Source organism: Zonotrichia albicollis, chromosome 6, assembly GCF_047830755.1.
Source record: "Zonotrichia albicollis isolate bZonAlb1 chromosome 6, bZonAlb1.hap1, whole genome shotgun sequence".
NCBI lineage: Eukaryota > Metazoa > Chordata > Aves > Passeriformes > Passerellidae > Zonotrichia > Zonotrichia albicollis.
In genome coordinates, this window is record NC_133824.1 from 18,456,248 (window position 1) to 18,473,258 (window position 17,011).

At 35.2% G+C, this 17,011-nt stretch overlaps 1 protein-coding gene across 12 annotated transcripts in view; it reads left to right on the forward strand.

Moving 5' to 3' along the window:
* The window catches only part of RALGAPA1 (Ral GTPase activating protein catalytic subunit alpha 1), a 131,426-nt gene that overhangs the window by 49,517 nt on the left and 64,898 nt on the right, over nucleotides 1-17,011 (forward strand). For 10 of the 12 annotated variants that reach the window (XM_026792696.2, XM_026792677.2, XM_026792691.2 and 7 more), the window contains 10 exons: nucleotides 1,133-1,349; nucleotides 2,515-2,691; nucleotides 5,942-6,094; nucleotides 7,592-7,785; nucleotides 7,911-8,009; nucleotides 8,110-8,265; nucleotides 9,726-9,854; nucleotides 10,838-10,963; nucleotides 12,155-12,213; nucleotides 14,179-14,287. In XM_026792696.2, coding sequence (XP_026648497.1) covers nucleotides 1,133-1,349; nucleotides 2,515-2,691; nucleotides 5,942-6,094; nucleotides 7,592-7,785; nucleotides 7,911-8,009; nucleotides 8,110-8,265; nucleotides 9,726-9,854; nucleotides 10,838-10,963; nucleotides 12,155-12,213; nucleotides 14,179-14,287 — 1,419 coding nt within the window. The remainder of the gene's footprint in view (nucleotides 1-1,132; nucleotides 1,350-2,514; nucleotides 2,692-5,941; nucleotides 6,095-7,591; nucleotides 7,786-7,910; nucleotides 8,010-8,109; nucleotides 8,266-9,725; nucleotides 9,855-10,837; nucleotides 10,964-12,154; nucleotides 12,214-14,178; nucleotides 14,288-17,011) is intronic. The other 2 variants (XM_074542672.1, XM_074542675.1) reach the window with 1 other exon arrangement.

The window sequence follows — 17,011 nt, forward strand, 5'->3', positions numbered from 1 at the left end:
GTAATGAACATGTTTATGAAACTTGATTGTTGGCACAAAGTATTCTTGTTAGTAAGGCTTGAGTTACACAACAAAATGCTAACTTGTAGTCTACAAAAAAAGTAACTTAGTCTGAAAATTAATAAACCAGAAATCATCACAGCTGGTTCCAGAAGAGAGAAAGGTAGGGATTACTCTTTTTTTGGAGAATTGATACTTTCCTCAGGTAGCAGAAAAGAGCTGAGAGAAAGTTTGAGTAAATACTGAGACTACCACAACTACTGCTCATTTTTTTCAATTAGCACACAACAGACATGCCTCCTTAAAACAGTACCAACTTACTAAGGTTAGTTTTAGATTGTTTTATCTATCGAATACTAAAACCATATCATGAAAAGCCCATTAATCTGAAATTAGTAGTAGAGTAGTAAAAGAACGCAGAACTGACTGGGCCTGATATAAAAGGGAGGCATCTTTAGTCTCATAATGCCTACACATTTCAAGGTGTTTCATAAAATGGCATTTCTGCTTTGATATCTCTTCCCTCTCATGCAAACAGTGCCCTCTGTGGAAAAAAAATGCCTTAAAGAAAGACTTCAAATAGACCACCACCGTACTTCAAAATGAGCAAATGTGCATGTCTTACTTGTTATGTGTGGTCCTTTGTGTCCCAAACCAGTACTGAAGTAGTGTTTTAATCCTAAGAAGATCAATGCATTAATTAGTCAATTAATTTGCTCCTTCTATAAATTAAGTTTTTGATTATAGTATGATGGCCTATAGGCCATTGGGTCTGAAACCAAGGTTAACAAGTTTTCTTAAGTTATTTAGATGTAATATACTTTTTAACTATTTATCTCTCTCATGTCTTACCTACCATGTAGCCCATGCTACTCTGAGTCCTAGACTTTTACATGTGTCCAAAAATCCACTGGGCAAATAAAATTTGTATTTATGAAATTCTGTGACTGCATGGGTTCTCATTTGGGGGTTTGGAAAGTCTTGGTATTTAGAATGATGTCAATTTCTGGTTCAGGTACTTAAAAAACTGTTTGTTACATTCTGATTTCACCAAACATGAGATTGCTTTTTCCATTTTATGTAAATAAGCCGTCCAAGATTGCAAGATAATTTATGTGTCTTCAATGTTTAGAACGTGACAAGAAGAGGAAGCAGCCCTGGCAGCCTGGAAGTTCCTAAGGACCTTCCTGATATATTGAACAAGCAGAACCAAATGCGTCCCGTGGATGACCCAGGCGTGCCTTCCGAGTGGACGTCACCTGCCAGCGCGGGCAGCAGCGACCTCATCAGCTCCGACAGCCACTCCGACTCCTTCAGCGCCTTCCAGTATGAGAGCCGCAAATTTGAAAGCAAGTACCTTTTTCCAAAAGTCATAGCACTTTTGGTTAATGTAGTGCAAATTTCCTTTGTTTCATCTGTTGTTTTATTTTTTTTTCCCCAGATAAAGTTGTATGCCAGCAATTTTCTGTCAAGAGAGATTATTTTGATTTTCCATTGAAATCAATAGCAAGTTAATGAAACAAGGAAGGTTCTTACAAGAGGCTATTGTTTTTTTAGTATACCAAAACAAAAGAGCACTGGAGTACTACTATGCAAAGAGGAGAACATAATTGAACAGAAGTTAGAAAGAAATATTGTCATCTCTGTGGAGCGTATCTATCTGTTTTGCACAAAATATAAAAATTAAAGCTTATTTATCTTGGAAATTGTTTTAATTCTTTTGGAAGTGATTACATAAAAGTTGAAGAAAGGCTTAAGATATTTTTACAGTGGTCTTTGTGTAGCTGTAGATTAATCAAGATATTAAGTGTAATATCATGGTACAATTAGTGTGCTTTGTTAAAATTAGTGTGCTTTGTTTAATAACATAATGCTTTTCATTAATTTTATTTATCTATTCCCACTCTTGTTTAACGGAAGGGGTCATTATGGCTGCTAGGAATTATGACATCATGTGTTATATAAGATAAAAATAATATTTACATAGTAGAATTTTTGGAAGAAATTACAATTTTTATGTATTTCTCCATTATGCAAATAGTCATGGCATTTGAACCTACATTTTGGCCTGACAATTTTTTCATTAATATTAGGATAACATTTGTTAGTGTCATTTGCTGTAAAATTTTTAATTTGAAGTTAGTGCTTTCACAACAAACTTGAATATTTCTTTCAGTTTGTAAATTTTACAAATAAATTCCTTAATGTATGATTGCATTATTTTTGTGTTACTCAGATGTAGATGCACTTACAACAACTAAGCAGATTACAGATTTTCAACAAGAATGTCTTCTGCAGACATCAAGTCATGTATTTATGACAGCAAGGAGTATATTCATAATAGTCAATACTTTCTGCTGTTGTATTTTATTTAAATTTTGCAAGAGAGTGCTAGTAGCATAGAAGATGCACATTCAAGGTTTCTGTTTAGTTTGGCAGTCCTGGGCCTCTGGGTTTTTTTAATATTAGTGATATTCTTATGCTGTAAGTTAATGCAATGCTTTTCTCCTACAGATTTCAGCTTTGGCACTGAGGCAGGGACGCCAGCTTCTACTGAGGTTGATGCAATTTCAGGGCAGCAACAAAGTGCTGAGGAACAAGAAGTGGCCAGTCTAACTACACTCCACATAGATTCAGAAACAAGTAGTCTCAATCAGCAACCATTGTCTGCTGAAGCTGCAACTATTACTGGTAAAGTAGATTTAAAAAAAAAAAAAAGTATTTATTTCAGAAATTTTTCACCCATCCTGAAGAATGCATCTTCCAGCTTCTGCCAAGAATCTATATTCTATTTAAGATTATTCCCTTATTTCAATTACTTTTGATTGCTATTGAAAAGTAATATGTGAAATAACGTAAGTGGAAAACCTTTGTCTGACTTAGTTATCCATGGTCCTAAATGTATTTTAACCCTTCATGAGAAAATCTATATGAGTACCAAGGAGAAACTCTTACATCATAATGTATGCTAGATCTCTTACAAATGTCTTCTATTACTGGTAGTTAAATAATTAATTTCATGAATTGTTTTTGCTTTGGAAGATTTTCACAGTGCTCCTTCAAACCAGTGTATCATATTGAAGTATCTTGGGATTCTTTTATATGCATCCGTCTTAATATCTCTTTATATTGTGAAACTCTTTATGTTGTGAAACTGAGAGGTTTTATTATGCAAAATGTTACTTATTTGGCCATGTAACATCACTTTGCATTTGTATAACTGAAAAGTGATGCAGTTAACCAAAATTGAACGGGCTCCTTTGTGTGAAAGAGAGAATGCTTCTCTATGAGGATGATCTGAAAGAATGATCTCTTACCAGATTTTGTACATGAGGAGTAAAGATGCCCATAGTCATTTTCATACTCCTTGTTCCATAGCTGTTATATGCTACCATTCCTGTTACAACCCTAGTTGTAACAAGCAACAAGTTGCAACAGTTATCTATATTTCTATGAAAGCTTATACCTACATATTGTGTCTTGTTCTCTGTTAGAAATTAAACTCTGCATTTTCAGAGATATGGAAAGACATCTTTACTTCCTCTGCCATAAAAGTGCCCTTCTGCTAATGGTATTAGCTTTCATGGACGTTGTTCAGCTTGTTCCACAATGTTCAGCTTGACTTGTGTTCTCTTCATTTTTCTATTTGCTGTGTGCTTGTTGAAAGTCCTTGCTGTAGATCTGTTCTTTTTCTGTTTGTTTGTATGTTTTTATATGTTAATAACTTCATTACTGTTTGATATTTTTGTCCAAGTGTGCACTATAATTGAATTGATAAGATTGCAATTAGTGACTGAGTTGTCTATTGAGAGATTCTGTGGTTAACTCTTCTTGCTTGAACCACTGTTTTAGAGAGGCAGCTCTTGTGTGTCACATGCATTTAGCTGGGTTTCCTGAGGAAACAATACTTGTGTGATTGTTTCGTCTATCTGATTGTTCCATGCACTCAACAATATTGCAGCCTATTGTCTAATTTTTGCTAAATTGACATATAAGAAAACAAAAGGATGTTATTTTCTTTGATGTTTTATGAAAGATAGGCAGTTATCTAGTGAAAATTCCATATATGCAGACTCTCATGATGGAAGCTGCAATGTGAATTTCACTATATTAGGTGCCAGCAAATCAATGCAGAAATTCAATCTCAAAACACACTTACGATAAACAACTTTTCAGTGGTTCTGCTGATCAGAAAACTATTCTTCCTAAATCTGAAGGGTTTTGGAAGGATAATTTGGTTTTGATTAATGGGCATTACATCATAGTCTAAGTAAATGATAAATTTGACTATTGTCTGCTGTTTACTAGTCCTAGAACAAGTTGTACCTGTGGAAGTCTCAGTCAAGGTTGGATCCACGTATGCTGGAGTATCTTTTAATGACAGACTCCTGTAGTTCTGCAAATTTTCCATACTTGTTTCTGTCCATTCTCTTCCATCATATGAAGATCTCTTTCCCTCCTTCCTCTGCTCCCTGCCTTCCTTGTCTGCTCTTTCCACCTCATTCACTTTCTTTCCCTCTCTATCTCACTCTCTCTCTATTTCTCTCATCCTCATGACTCTTTCTTGCTCCTTTTATGAACTACTTTCATCTATCCCCAGCTAATGAGCAGGATGGAAATGAAGTAAGAAAACACTTCTTTGAACATCTTTGAAGGGTGTGTTTTAGTTTGTCTCTGTAAGCATGTGGAAAACTGTTGGTCAGTAGCAAGTCGCACAAGACAGCAGTCTGTGTGGGAAGCAGTAGTGTCCCTCTATCCTGCATAGAGGTTTTGATTGAAATTGATAGTAAAAGCTTCATTGTCTTAGCCATTTAAAGGAGATAGAGACCTTTGCAGATTAACAGCATAATAAAGATTGTTTTCTGCAATTTCTATTCTGACAACAGCAATAACATTTTCTGTCAAGTTCTTTAAACAATTTGTTCTCTTTATAAGAAAGAACACTTCTCTCAAATAAGAAATGTTCTTCAATTATGCTCACGATAATTTGGGAAAATTACTATTTAAAAGACTCATTTTTCAGTTGCTGTCCCTAAAGTTCACTTTAATACTGAACTTAACACATAATATTTTTGTGTCCCTCTTACATTTATCTAACAATTAAAATTAATAGGAATTCTTTTCCTATTAATTTCACATGTGCTGATGTGTAGAAAAGTTTTGTGAAGATTTCATTCCCTTTTTGTCTGTTGTGTGACTGTTCTGGCTAAACTCAGCTATTTATAAGGATCTCTAGACAAATTCAGGATGTAAAACATAAGATAGTACAGAAGAAAAATACAACTACTTACTCCTTCTCCACAGATCACAGTGGAGACCACATAATTGTCTAGAGAGGTTGCTCAGAGACTTATCACAGAAAAATGCCTTTGTAGCACTGTCATTCAGATGCTTGTTATTTCCTGTTTTACAGGAAATAACACCCTTCTATCTATACAGGACTTTTCCATCCTATGGATTTTCTCAGTTCAATCAGTAGATAAACACTGAAGATTATCAGTTACTGATTTTTTATTTATATATTAACTTGCATGGCTTTATCACCCTGGAAAATCATTTGTTCCAGGAAAATTTTTGCTTAAACTTTCTGCTAGAGAGAAATTCAGGTGAGGGAAATGTGATGAGAAATTTAGCTGGTTCAAAACATTGAAAGTGCTGCAAAACAACCACATTTAAAATTATGTGGACCGAAAATAGAGGTCTGCTAGTCCACTTATCTGTCTCATTTTGATGTTCATCTTTCAGTTTTTCTGCATGTACTTCATTTTCTTTCAGAACACCACTCACAGGGAGATCTGCTTACTGTTTTAGATCTTTTCTTGACCCAATTTGATATATAAAAGCAGCTCAGTTTTCTGTTAATGCTGTATTTAGACAACATTTCATAGCTCAAGAAAATAGAAAAGGCTTTTAAGGTAACTGTTAAAAATTACATTTGCAGGCTCTGAAAGTGCTTCTCCAATCCAATCTGCTCTTGGATCCCGATCACAGACACCCTCTCCTGCCACTCTGCATGCAGATCATATTGAGCAGAAGGATCTGCAGCTGGATGAGAAGCTCCACCACTCTGTTTTACAGACGCCAGATGACCTAGGCAATATCTGGAATAGAAAATACAAACTTGTTCTTTCTTTCTTTTTTCTTTCTAATGCAATGTAGTGAAGTAGCTGATATCACATGAGTTGTAAACAGTCCTGCACAAGGCTATTTCATCTACACTTCAAAAATATTTAATTACAGTGATTGCTTTTAAAAGTAAACAAAAACCTTTTGCATTTTAACCTGCATTTCATTGGAATTTTTGGTGGTGGATTAATAGTCCACATATTAAAATTGTTCTTTTAGTTGCTGAGAATTGTGGGAGCTTAATCTAGCACGTGGCCATGCCATGGACTGTTTTATCGTTGATGTACAAATAATAAGACATAATTTTATAATCTTATCATTTTTCCTTACAAGTTTAGTTCGTTTGCCTTTCATATCTAAACCAATTTGTAATTATGTCAGCTATCTTAGCTGTGGAATTCTGAGATACATTTTCTTTGAAATGTAATGTGAATATTTCTCCCGCATTTGGTCTTATGGAAACAAAAGAGTGTCTGCTATGTATTTCAGACCCTCTTTCTTTAAGTAGCCTACTGATGGACAGAAAGATCATTTTGCTTTGTACTTCAAAATCTACAGCCTAGAAACCAATAGTGTCTCTACCACAGTGACCCAGAAGTTCAAAAGAAGAGTCTATGTGATTAGGCTGAATTCAGATTTAATTTTGATTTTGTATGCCTGTGGGGGCTACAAGATTTTCAGAAGATCCCAATGAATTATCCACCTGAGGGGGTGGAAAGAAGATTCTGAATGCCTGCTGCTCTCAAGCTGGCTCATTATCTAGTATTTTGTGGCTGTTTAGGTAGCTAAGCGTGGCCTGAGTAGACTTGAGCCATCATAATCTACTGAGCATTTCTTTATATGGACAGTCTAGATAAATCATCTTCCACCTAAAAAAGAATGTTTTTTCATATAGCACTGGTGTGTGGAATGAGCTAGGTGTGTGTTAAGACTGTGGTGCTGAGTTACTGAATGTTCCCTCTCCACTCATGCAAATGAACTGTTTAAAGGACAATAGCTAGAGACAAATTTAGTCACTTTTCTCTTCGACTTGCAATAACATGCTTTCCTAGTAGTTTCTGAAAAAAATAGTCTTTATATATTATTAGGAAAAATGTAAAGATGAAAGATAATTTTACTTGAAAGGAGCCAGGTGGGGTTCTGGAGATTCATTGACTTCAAGGAATGTAAGAAAATACTTATAAGAGGAGTGGCCTTACTAGGTCTGTCAGATCTGTATTGGAGCTCCAGCAGTGACCTTAAATGTTATTTCATGAAAGAGTATAAGAAATAGGACAGTTCTTCCTCTACAGAGTTTATAACAGACAAAGCTTAACATACACAGTGTTGAGGTGGCTGACTGGGTAAAAAATAGCTTATTGTGAACACCTGATCATTCCATTTTATGAGGAGTGTGTGTTTGATAGTTGTATCAGAACTTTTCTGGAGAGGTAGATCTCACTATACTTTTTTCCTTCCATTACAGAAACTAGTGAATTCCCCTCAGAATGTTGCAGTGTGATGGCTGGGGGAACACTTACAGGATGGCATGCAGATGTTGCTACTGTGATGTGGAGGAGGATGCTAGGAATTCTGGGAGATGTCAACTGCATAATGGATCCAGAGATTCATGCCCAAGTTTTTGATTATCTGTGTGAACTGTGGCAGAATCTAGCCAAGGTAAAAGAACTGAACTGTTTTCAACAACCTGACCTGTTTGGGTAGGATTTTCAAAAAGAAAAAAATACCGCCTTATATATTTCCCTTAAATAATTCTCTTTCTATTTTGTTTTTAATAATTGCAGATAAGAGACAATCTTGGTATTTCTACAGACAACCTAACTTCACCATCTCCCCCAGTTTTAATTCCACCACTGAGAATTCTAACACCATGGCTCTTCAAGGTAAATTTGAGCAATAAACTGTGAAACAGAAATAAATGTAGAAGAGTGTTTAATGTAATTTTTTAATTTATGAATAATAAATATTGTTCTAAAACTGTAGGCAACAATGCTGACTGATAAATACAAACAAGGAAAGCTACATGCTTATAAGCTTATTTGTAAGACAATGAAACGAAGACAAGATGTTTCTCCAAACAGGGATTTTTTAACTCATTTCTACAATATCATGCACTGTGGACTTCTTCATGTTGATCAAGTAAGTTGATTATGAAATTCAAAATAATATAAATGTTATGACTAACTCTTCTCAAAATTCTCAAGTGTATTTTCATCTGAGTAATTTAACTTTGTTTTGGAAATTAGTGCTTTGACTGATACTTTTTCTAAAAAGAAAACTTTGATAAATGATCCTCATGTTCTTGGTTGTATTCAGAAATGCTTTTTTTGTAGTCCATTTCAAGCAAATATGAGGGCAGAAAAGATACTCTCTCATTTTTTATTGATTGTATGTTACAGATTGAAGTATGCAAGAAAGAGAAGGAAGCAGATCTCTCTAAAGTCTACTGTTCTTCTTACTTGCTCCCTGATGCAACAGTTTAGCTAGTAAATTGTGCTCACTACATTGGAGGATTGTGTTTCTACAGCAAGTATAGGAACCAGCAAACTGAGATGTACTGAGCGTATCTAATCAGTGGGAGTAGACCTTTTTTATAGATTTTGATATTAAGAAGTCTGAAAATATTTCATGGCTTAAATACTTCTTAAACATTTGCAGAAGTGTAAAAAAGTTGGGTTTGTGAACATTTTTGAGGAATGATTGTAGGCATGGGTAGGTCAAAGGTCCAAACAACCCTGTTTTCTTTAACTGGGAAGGATAGAATTAGTCCAAAATTATTCCACAGATGACTATGGATAGGACAGACCTCCAGTTTCTGTCCTGTAACAACCATTAATGCTGCTTTTCTTGCTGCATTGAAGATCCTCCTATGACATGCTGCTATTTAGTTGGATATTACTACTAGTGTAATTAGTATTAGTGGAGAATTATTCAAAGGAGAAAAGGGGAGGGGTGTCTATCTGTAGACTTGGGATTTTTTTACAATTAAAGCATTTTATGCTTTTTTCCAAGTATTTTGAAAAAAATTGCAACATGTACAATGATTTTTGAAAGTGCTTCACTAAGTCTACAAGAACATAATATGCTGTGCTGATTAACTACATACCAGAAATGTTACAAAACACTTTATTATCTTCCTTCAAATTTTGGTTTCATATGGGTATATGTAAGAGGTTTTTAAAATACCTTTAAATACCTTTTTTAAAGTTACAGTCAGGCAATACTTGATGGAGAGGATTAAGTAGTTGTTAAGGTATAATAGCTGGTTATCTTTCTATATCTTTTCTGTACCTATTCAAATGAATGGTTAATCAGTTACAGAACTCTTAAAAGCTGACTGTAAATGAATAGATGAACTGTTGTCTGAGCTTAAATTGATCTATAAAGTATACCAAGTTTACTTACATTGATATGAGTATACTTAAGGATTTTATCTTTTTGTGCTACTCTTCTCTCATTAATGAGTGTCCTACTGGCCACAATGAGTTTTCTTTCTCACATTTTTACTTTCTACTTTTGATAAATACCTACCTTTTTTCTTTCATTTTTCATTTGATTCTTGTTGATACTCTTCCTTTTTTCCCTTTTCCTTCTGCGAGGATATTGTCAATACAATCATCAAGCACTGCTCTCCTCAGTTCTTTTCACTTGGTTTACCTGGTGCTACCATGCTTATTATGGATTTCATTGTAGCAGCAGGAAGAGTGGCTGCTTCTTCTTTCCTCAATGTAAGTATTCATCAGTTAATTCTCATTTACAGGTGACAAAGAATTTGAGAGAATACTGAGCAGTATATTTTTCTTTGACTAGGGTGGTGAATTGACCCCAGAATCCAATGTAGTGTTTATCAAATACAGATAGTGTTAATGGTTTATTCCAGAGCACTACACATGCCTCTCCAGAAAATATGTGAGGAATGCAAAAATTACTGTTGAAGCAGAGAATCTTATTTTAGAGTTACAAAAATTGTGACTGCCATTTTTCTGTGCTTGAAGATGTTTTAAAGTAAATGTCTATTTTTACCATGATTTCATTTTTAAAATTTACTTATTTCCCCATATCTCTGCTATGAAATGACTTTTATGATCAGGCTTGAGAATTCAAATGTGCTAGTGTTTGCAATATTTGGATTTTTTTACACACTTCTGGTTTTGTTACTCAGGCAAGTTCAGCCTTATATAGTAATACTATGTGATAACCTAGGTGCTGTTGGCTGTGCACACTGTACTCTCTCAAATCCCCCATAGTCTTCTCCAATTCTCTGTGAAATTTGACTTTTTCTCCCATCAATCCCTCTCTAACCAGTTACAAAGTCCAGTCTCCCTCAAGGTACTTATCTGAAGCCTCTATCAGCTTCTTACACTGTAGCCTTTCCTATTCAGCAATGTCACTTTTAGTAGTTTTCCACATCCTGGTCAATTAGCTGAACCTAGGACCTGAGCCTAGTTAGCAGTTCAGTCATTTGTCTGTAATCCTAACAATCCTTCTGCCTCCTTTTTACTGTCTTGGAAAACGAGAGCAGGGGTGTGCATGAGTAAAAATCCAAGGAGCTGAGGTCTCTGTTTATTCAGCTTTGCAGGAGCTCAGAATTTCCAGGAGAAAGGAAATGGCTATATACAATTTCAGCCATCATTCTCTTTTAAGGAAGCTAAAAATGTCAGCTTTCTGATTGCAGTAAGAATATATATTTCCCCCCCCCCTTTTTTTTCAGGCACCAAGAGTTGAAGCACAAGTTCTTTTAGGATCTCTAGTCTGTTTTCCCAATTTATATCGTGAACTACCAGCTCTTCACCCAAATATTCCTGACATTGCTGTGTCTCATTTTACAGATGTTAAGGTAGGAATTTTAAAAATATTTGGCTAGTATTCTATTAACCAAATGCATGCCTAATATTGTGCTTTAGCAGACAATATTAAGATTTTAAGATCCTAGAATTTTTTGAAAGTAATTTCAAATAGATCCATAAGACTCAAGATCCTTTAAGGTCTTGTCAAACTTTATACTTCTAAACATACATTACAATTGCTATTAACTTAATAATAAAGTGTTTTCTTATGTTTGTAGAAGGAAATTATACATTATCTCACCCTTTCAAGTCTTCTCTCACTAGGGTGATTTGCAGGTATCACAGATTCAATTAGCTGAGACAAGATTAATTATTTAATTTATTGGGACAATTATATTTATTTCACAACTGGTGAAATCTGCCTGTATTCCTAGAGACTTTGAAAAATTTCTGCACAGCAGTGTGTTCTGTACAGCAGTGTGTTTTTTCTTCAAAATGCAAATATTAGTGGAGTCGTTCCCTTGTCTGTCATGACACAGTCAGGCAGTGTGACAGTATACTGAAACTGCACAGAGCACAGTATGTGTGTCTAAGAAAGGCTCCCCTTAAGTTTTCCAAACTTTTTCAATTTGAGGAGAAATGATGACTTGAGAGCTGCTTTATACCTTGCTCCCCTTTGGAGACTGATTTTGAATTCCTTCTTTCTCATTTCTAATGTAGAATGGTTGTTTACATGAGTTATATTAAGGGCAGCCTACGGCTTTAGGGACTTTTCACTGTCATTGAGTCAAAGTTCTTCTTGACAGCATTCTTAAGGCACTGTAGGCACTTAATCTAGTGCCTAGTTGAAAATATTTTTAAAATCAATTAAATTTTTTGAAAGTGCTTGTTTAAACCTTAAAGTAAAAGATTCTGTCGTACCCTTTAGCACTACCTAAGATAGTTTCAGGGAGCCCTTTACTATTTTCCCCCCCTTGATATTTTATGGAAATGCTTTGACAAGGCAATCCTTGGCTCATCAGGAGAAATTAGGACAGTAACGTCTAGGGTATTCTTGGGGTGGCACAGTAACAAGTATCTGGGACAGGCTTGATATTTGGAGTAGTGGTAAGCAAACAATTCATCTGACGATAACATAGAGGTTCAACTAAGCAATATGCCTGTGTGCTCTATAATAATATTTTGATGCTTTTTGGGATGGAGTTATGTGTAAATCAGTGAATTTTTCCTCTTCATTTTAGGAACTCATAATTAAAACTGTGTTAAGCTCAGCAAGAGAGGAGCCATCTGGTCCTGCACGGTAGGCCAAACAAAAAGAGCTTCTACATTAATAGGTTCTTTTCTTTATTAGGCTGTTTTGAGGTGAATATATTAGAGAGCTTAAAGTAAAAGTTTGTTGCATTTTATTAATGGTTTTCTTCACCACTGTCAAAACTGTAGTCCATGATGTGAATTTAAAATTGTCTGTAATAGAGATATTAAATTAACAAACTGGACTGGGTTGGTCCAGTGTTCTTTCTGTGATAGTGACTGATAGGAAAGGGTGTAAATAAGGGTAAGAGAATAAGCTTTCCCAGCCTACTCTGGTGTTCGGCTTGGGGATTTTCTGGACTAGAGAGGCATTCTTTACTTGGATTAGGACAAGACTATTTATGAGGGAGGGGTAGGGTTTCTTTTATTAGATCACATTATTTAATTTGAAAAACAGAAATAATCCAATGTACATGAATTATTTCCATTAATATGGTGGTATTGACAAGAAGCAGAAAAAACTGAGCTAAGCATTAAACTAGGAATGGTTGCTCTGATGCTTAAACCTAAGCATCTTCATCAAATAAATAACTCTGGAGAGGATTATTACCAGTTTTCTCTCCTAATTTGCTTAGGATTTTATTCCTCCATACCCATCTTCAGAAGCATTCAGTTGCACTGTCCTGTGTATGGGATTTGAACAGGAATCTCTAATGCCTAACAAGGAGGAGTGCATTTGTGTGCTTTATATATTTGGAAAGAGTGAATATATATGTTCAACTAATATATTGTCACATAAAAAATACTAGAAGTACATACCTGAAAAGCTACAATTCTGGGAAAATCAGCTTATTGAACCTTTAAACAGTTTTTTGGAAAACCAAGAGCAGTTTTCATCAGCCCACTTACCTCTTTCTTCATGTGAGCTGATAATATTTCTCAACAGAGGAAAAAGAGGGAATATCCTGAGATCACATTGACTTAATTTTTCGTGTTACAAAACTGCTTTCTAAAAGGCATAACACTCTCCACTTTGCAATTTTTCTTTCAGTGACAATGTACAAAATAGGGTGGGTTTACACTGTAATGTACTATTAAGTCATGTATGTATTTTTGCTCTCTGTAAGCATTTTCATGATTTTATGTAGCCTTAAAATTCTTTTTCTACAGCACAGGCTTCACAGCCACTTCTGTTTCTTTTCTTGGCTACAGTTTTTCCTTCCCAGGTTACATGACCAGCTTTCTTGTTTTCAATTTTGGATTGCTCTCCAATTTTATCCAGGATTTTGAATCCTGAAGTTGTTTCCAAATATTTGTAGACTCTCTTCCTGAAGAAAATAACTAATGGATCGGAGATGGCTTAAGCTAGCTCCTTAACATTTCTGAACAAATTTCATCCATCTGCTGATTTGAACACACTTATCTAAATACTTTTTACCTTTACACTTTTTTTTTCTATTTCTATGAAGAAACAACAAAAGTTAATGTACTAATCACAATATGTATACTGATTCTAGGATTCATGTACCCCTCCTCTATTCATCCTTGTTTATTGTCCATCTAAAACAATGTGAATGTCCATGAGAGAGTAACATTCCTCTCTCATCTCTGTGTCTCAGAAGCTCTAAATATGAGCAGCCTCTTGTGTTAGGAAGGAGGAAGCTCCCACCCCAGTTTTTGCTTTGTCTTAAGAAAAGATAAGAATTTCTCATATGTTGATTCCAGATAATATTTTTAATCAAAACACACATAGAAATGCAGGAGTTCTTGATGTCTTTTGGATTTTTCAATTGCTCAGATGGGTGCCCTTTCCTCTGCCTTCACCAGCATACTTTGGATTTCTTGATAATTTTTAAATGTTTTACAGCACTAGAAAGGTTTTTGTACAGTTGTTTTGGAAATATTAAAAACATATTTGTTGTTATATGTCTTTATCAAAACTTAAGGAATCATAAAAATTACACATTCCTGTAGAATGTTTCTCAACAACTTGTCCTCCAACATTGTTTTGCAGATGTGTTGCTCTTTGTAGCCTTGGAATTTGGATCTGTGAGGAGCTAGTCCATGAATCACATCATCCTCAGATCAAGGAAGCATTGAATGTGATATGTGTTTCTTTAAAGGTGAGAGAATTAAATTTTTACAATGTATGTTGCCTTTATGTGTAAAGATAGTTTGCATTTTCAAAGTCTTAACGACGTTTTAGCACCTTTACCTTGCAGTCTCATTTGCTGTCCTTACAAAAGAGAGAACTCATTAAATTTAATGAGTGGATCTCTGAAATGTCAGAAGTTCTTTACCCTTCTTTAAGTTTAGAGAGAATGATGTGCTGGGAGGATAAGACAGTAGATCTTTATTCTTACAAAATCACTAGCCACTCTAACCTACCACATATTCTCACAACACTCTGTTCATGTTCACTTCTGAGTTCGAGTCATTGAATCATGCAATACTGCTTCTTGGGCCTGGCTAGATATTTAGTGAGAAATGCAGAGTACTTACACCATATGCATGGAAGCACCAGAAATGTTTAATTTGCTGGGGCAGAGTCCTTTTTAATGCTTATTCCAGGAGCTGCATATTTTTGCTTGATGAGAGCTTCTGTTTTCCTACTATTTTAAATCTTTTTGCATTTGTTCTTATTTTATAGAATAATTAGAATATTAGTAAAAACCTTTTGTTTTTATGCAGTTTTCAAATTTGCATGTTTCTGAGCAATAGTTTCAACTTCTAAAATGTTTTCCAGTTTATCTTCAGAACCGTTCTATGTGCTTTTTGTTTGCATCAAAATTCTATGAATAGTCTAGTCTTTCTTTATATACAGATTAATAAAAATTAAAATGTACACCTGTTACGCATGACTTCTGTCGGATGTTGGGGATTATTATTTTCTTTTAAGCAATGGGAATCTGAAAAATATCTTAGCAGATCAGCTGCTCACATCCTGTGAAGCAGGATTTGAGTCTTTGTATAAGGTAGCTGCAGGCCTTTTAGTATTAGACTCTAAATTGCAATTTCCTGTTTTGCAAAATCACATTCATTCTTTGCAGCTCCACTAATACCCTCTTCCAGTGTTTTCCCCTTGGTTTTTAATAAAGCTTAACTTTTGCTTTTTATCAAGTTCCTGTGCAAGTTTGGTGTAAGGCAAATGATGTTTTATCTTGCTGCTCCAATTTATCAATATTTGAACTATTTTTAATCCTGAAATTCATATTAATTTATGTTCTTTTTCTCTGACGCATTTATTAAACCAATTATTTTTATCTCATTTATATTAAACATAAATTACTTTTTGAATGAGAAAACAAAGATCTTTATATTTCTACTTCGCTTTTCTTTGTGTTGGCAAAACCATCCAGTGTACATTGTCTTTTTTTCCAGTTCTGAGCAATGGTATACATTCACAATTCACTTTAATAACGAAATGAAAAGTTCATTAATTTGTCATGGGAGAAATAAATTAGCTCTAATTTGTTACCTTAGCAATCTCCTGGCTACCAAGTAGTCAGAGGTTGGAACTCCCAGAATGGATTATTTTCTTATTTTCAGGAGAAATGAATGGGTAGGGAGCTATAGGCCTAGTCCAACTTACTGATAAGTTCAATTGAACAAATAATATTGAATAGAAATGTTAGCAGCAATTACATGCTGTTTTTTGAAATACCAGAAGCATATTCAGAGCTGCAGTTCAGCAGCTGGCTTTGGATGTGGCTAGTGCTTCTGTGTGCAATACCACTCTGTCTGCATTAACCTCTGCTGGAGCTTGAGCACAAAGGATCCTAACCAGCCATCCAGACCTATGATTTTATTCTGCTTCTCTCAAAAATGCTGCAGATACATCACAAAATTGTCTTGTATAAATCTAGTAAATGAATGCCAAACAATAGGTTATTTTCAAGTATGGACAAGGTTAAATTCCTCATTTAACATCCAAAAAGATGGGACCCTTACAAAAATTAACCTTATGGTAAGACCACCTTTCCAAGAAAAACCCTGAGAGTTGGGAAACAGGAAAAGTGCCAGTTCACTGGTATCTTTTTTCCCCCCGCTGTCGCGTGAGTTCTCAAAAATTACGTTCACAATTTATGCTACTAAATATAAAAGTGGTGAATTCTTATGCTTTATAACATAGGACATTTTCCAGAGACAAAGAATGGCAGGTGGAATGTTTATGGCATCATACAGGTGTTTCCATGGCCACTCTGAAGGTTCTTGTAAAAGAAGTCAAACCAAATAACTGACTTGAAAGGGCTGAATTGTTTCATTACCTGACATGTAGTCAGTGAGGCTGCTTGAGTTCAGGAAAATGTCTTTCCAGAAGCCACAGCTCTTAGAACTGCCTGTTCTAAGGTTCCTGAGTGTTTGTCCTGGTTTAAGCCCAGCTGGAAGTTGAGCACCATGCAGCCACTCGCTCAGTCTTTCTTCCCACCCACTGTAGTGCAATTGCAGGGAGAATCAAGACAAAACTTTTATGTTGAGATGACAACAGTTTAATAATCAAAAGCAAAGTAAAACAGTGCAATAATGGTAAATGATAGCAATGGTAAGAGAAAGGAAAGAAAACCCAAGTGATGCACAATAATTTTCTCACCACCCGCTGACCGATATCCTTTTCCCAACCCCGACCAACCCCCTTTCCAGATAACTCCCCCAGTTTAGGTACTGGGAATGATGTCCTACAGTGTGGAATATCCCTTTGGTCAGTTTGGGTCACCCATCCCAGCCATGTTCCCACCATGAGTTTCTTTTGCTCACCTTCTCATAGGTACAGCATGAGAAAAGAGAAAAAAAAATCCTTGATTTCTGATAAACAGAATTTAGCAAAAAACAAAACATTGGTGTGTTAT